The 3,021-nt window shown below is 34.6% G+C and overlaps 1 protein-coding gene across 1 annotated transcript; it reads left to right on the forward strand.

Annotated features, from left to right (window-relative positions):
• Window positions 1-232: 232 nt before the first annotated feature.
• RFK (riboflavin kinase) lies at window positions 233-2,560 on the forward strand (the record flags this gene model as incomplete). The annotated part of the gene is made up of 3 exons (XM_010291183.1): window positions 233-384; window positions 1,722-1,824; window positions 2,430-2,560. Coding segments are annotated over 3 exons (386 nt in total), but the record flags the coding sequence as incomplete, so codon positions are not given.
• Between the last annotated feature and the right edge of the window lie 461 nt (window positions 2,561-3,021).

The following is a 3,021-nucleotide window of genomic DNA, read 5'->3' on the forward strand; positions in this document are numbered from 1 at the left end:
GCATAAGAAGCGTGATAATTCTGGTATTACCACGTGGACTGACTGAATTTCATGAAGCTGTTTTTTATTCTATACTTTGCCAAATGGCACGTTGCATCATTCTTATCATCATCAGTGTTATGAGTGTAAATAGTATGTAGACAGAGTTTGGCTTTTAGGTGTTTGAAGATTCTGTTATGTCCTTGACTTACACAAAGTCACTCAAACTTTACACTTCCTAAATCTTTTGCAGCAAACTTCTCTGAGCAAGTAGTTGAAAGCTTTCCCTCAGATATCTCTACGGGTATATACTATGGCTGGGCCTGTGTTGGAAATGGAGATGTGCATAAAATGGTTTTGAGCATAGGATGGAATCCTTTTTATAAGAATATTAAGAAATCAGTGGTAAGAATTTTACTTTGTGTGTGGGTTTTTATTATAACAAATGAGCCAGATGTTGAATTTGAATAAGATAAGCAGAATTTGATCCATAAATGAGATCTAGAAATTTTGTTTGCTCTTAGAAATTTATTTGGTATCTGTATCTTATGTTTGTATTCTGAAAAGAAGATACTCTCAATAGCCAGTGAGTATGCAGCTGTGGGTGAATAAAGTTTATTTTCTTCTTTCTTTTTCATCATTACTTAAATGCTTCCAAAATAAACTTCTAACGATATTTCTGAAATGGTGGTCGCTTGTGGTGCTGATAACTAACTAAACATAAGCTTGATAAATGCATTGAATTTACTGGTTATGAGAGCTCTAGCATGAGCGGGGACATACTAATCTATTGTTCTCTGCAATCTATCTGCATTTCAAATAACAGATGGTGGGGCATCTTAATTTATAATGATTTTCTATTAATTCTTCTCTTAAATGATGAAATCCATACCTGAGGTGCTGTGGCTTGATATACAGAATAAATATTTGAAGGTACATAATAATAGGATGGAGGAGTTGAGTTAAAATCCTGAGCTGTGACAACTGTGTTTTTCTTGGTGTGAGGTACTGGTGTTTTTCCCGAGTCCTGCAGAACTGTTTTAATTCTTTAAAACGCTTTTATTTGGTCATGAATCTCTGCTTCTAAGACTCTAATTGTATGAAGACTCCGTAATGTGCTTGTATTACACAAATGTGTGCTTTTTAAAATTTTTGCAGGTAACTTTTCTGAGCAAATAGTCGAAAGCTTTCCATCTGATATCTCTGCTGGTATATGCTATGGGTAGGCCTATGTTAAAGACAGAGACATGCATAAAATGGTTTTGAGCGTAAGATGGAACTCTGTCTCAGCCTTTGCTCCTTTTTGAGTTTTATCATTCAATTCCTATGTGAGCTGGTGGTTAAAACTCTCCTTAAGCCAACTATTTCAATCAAAATCTTCTTAGTTATTTGGATGTGTCAACTTAACGATGAAACATTAAGCTTTGTTTGTGATTTGCTGCCTTGGAAATCTTCCCTCCAGGAAGTGGTGAAGCATTTCTCTTGCCTTTTTTTGTTTTGGCTATCAGAATACTCTTAAGTGAGAAATTTTCCTTAAATTCCATGTAAAGTGCAGTTCTCCTTCCTAACATACGCAAAAGCCTCAGCCTTTTACTCTTGCATTATACGTGCTAAACTGAATGTCCCTTTTATTGATATGTGTTGGGGAGAATTTGGATTAGGGATATTAGCTGTAAATCCTTACAGTGAAGGAAATAATCTCAAAGTTTATCGTAAATTCCAACTTATTTCTCTTCCTTTAGGAAACACATATTATCCACGTCTTCAAAGAAGACTTTTATGGAGAAATTCTTAGTATAGTCATAACTGGATATATTCGACCGGAAAAAAACTTTGATTCCTTAGGTCAGTATTGCAAGTCTCCCTCAAACTAGTCTGTTATTTGTCTTATTCATGCAAGTACCGTGTCTTTACTGTCTGTCTTTCCATAATGAGATGTTTTATCTCTTAACCTTGAAATTTCAGTAAAAATGTTTTTCATAAGCTAAATGTACAAGTAAGTTTAATAAAAAAAAACAAAAGCACCAGAAACACATCCCCACATCTTCCAATGTATCACAGTAAAAAGTTGTGGTTTTGTGTCACTTGTCTGAGTAGTAAATTGGGAGGACTAATCATGGGCTTGTTGTAAAAGGATCAGACTAGTCTGTTAATTTCTTTTTAAAATGCATTCCTATTAGAATTGAAACAGTTCATGAAACTGTTGATCTTTTGCTAAAATGTCTTTTGGAACAAGGAGAGGGTAGTGCTTATAATGGTGAAAAATGCAACTCTGGCATGTTAAAAAAAAAACCCCAAAACCCAAAGAATTTTGCTATTCAAACCTCATGGTAATAATTATATTCTAATTCTGCGATTGTTGTCTGGTATTCTGTAGTACACCTTATTTGCACTTGCTATTATATGTTCAGAATTCAAACCAACTTTTAAATATCCCTGTTCTTTTTCAGAGGCGCTCATTTCAGCAATTCAAGAAGACATTGAAGAAGCAAAAAGACAGCTAGATTTACCAGAACATCTTAAACTCAAAGAAGATAACTTCTTTCATCTGCCAGAAGGCAAACTAGTGAACAACCACTGAGCAAACTCATGCTGCTTTTATTTTCTTTTCTTTCTGTGTTTGGGGTTTTTTTTTTTTTCCTTCCCCTGTATGGAGCTTTTGTATTTGCACTGGTTTTATAGGTACTGTGTTGTCATATGTTCGTTTAGGTAACAGAGGGTGGAACCAACCATACAAAATGATTTTGGTTTCCTTGTGTTCATTGATCATTAACTCAGTCATGCAAAAGGAGTAGAAGGCTGTTTTAGTCCTTACAGATAAATTGTGTATTCTAAAGTTACCAGTTATTTAGAGATCTGAGCACATGCAGAACATGACCAAAGTTAATCATGCCCTCTTCTGACCTTGAGGTATGGATGCTTCATTTAAGTGAAGAATGTCTGTTTTTAACATACAGAATGTTATTCCAACGTCTTTTCCTAGTTTTATGTCATTCTTACATTTGGATTTTAGCTAGTAGCTTAGAAAATTTTGCTGTTGAT

Source organism: Phaethon lepturus, unplaced genomic scaffold (genome assembly GCF_000687285.1).
Source record: "Phaethon lepturus isolate BGI_N335 unplaced genomic scaffold, ASM68728v1 scaffold2027, whole genome shotgun sequence".
NCBI classification, from domain to species: domain Eukaryota; kingdom Metazoa; phylum Chordata; class Aves; order Phaethontiformes; family Phaethontidae; genus Phaethon; species Phaethon lepturus.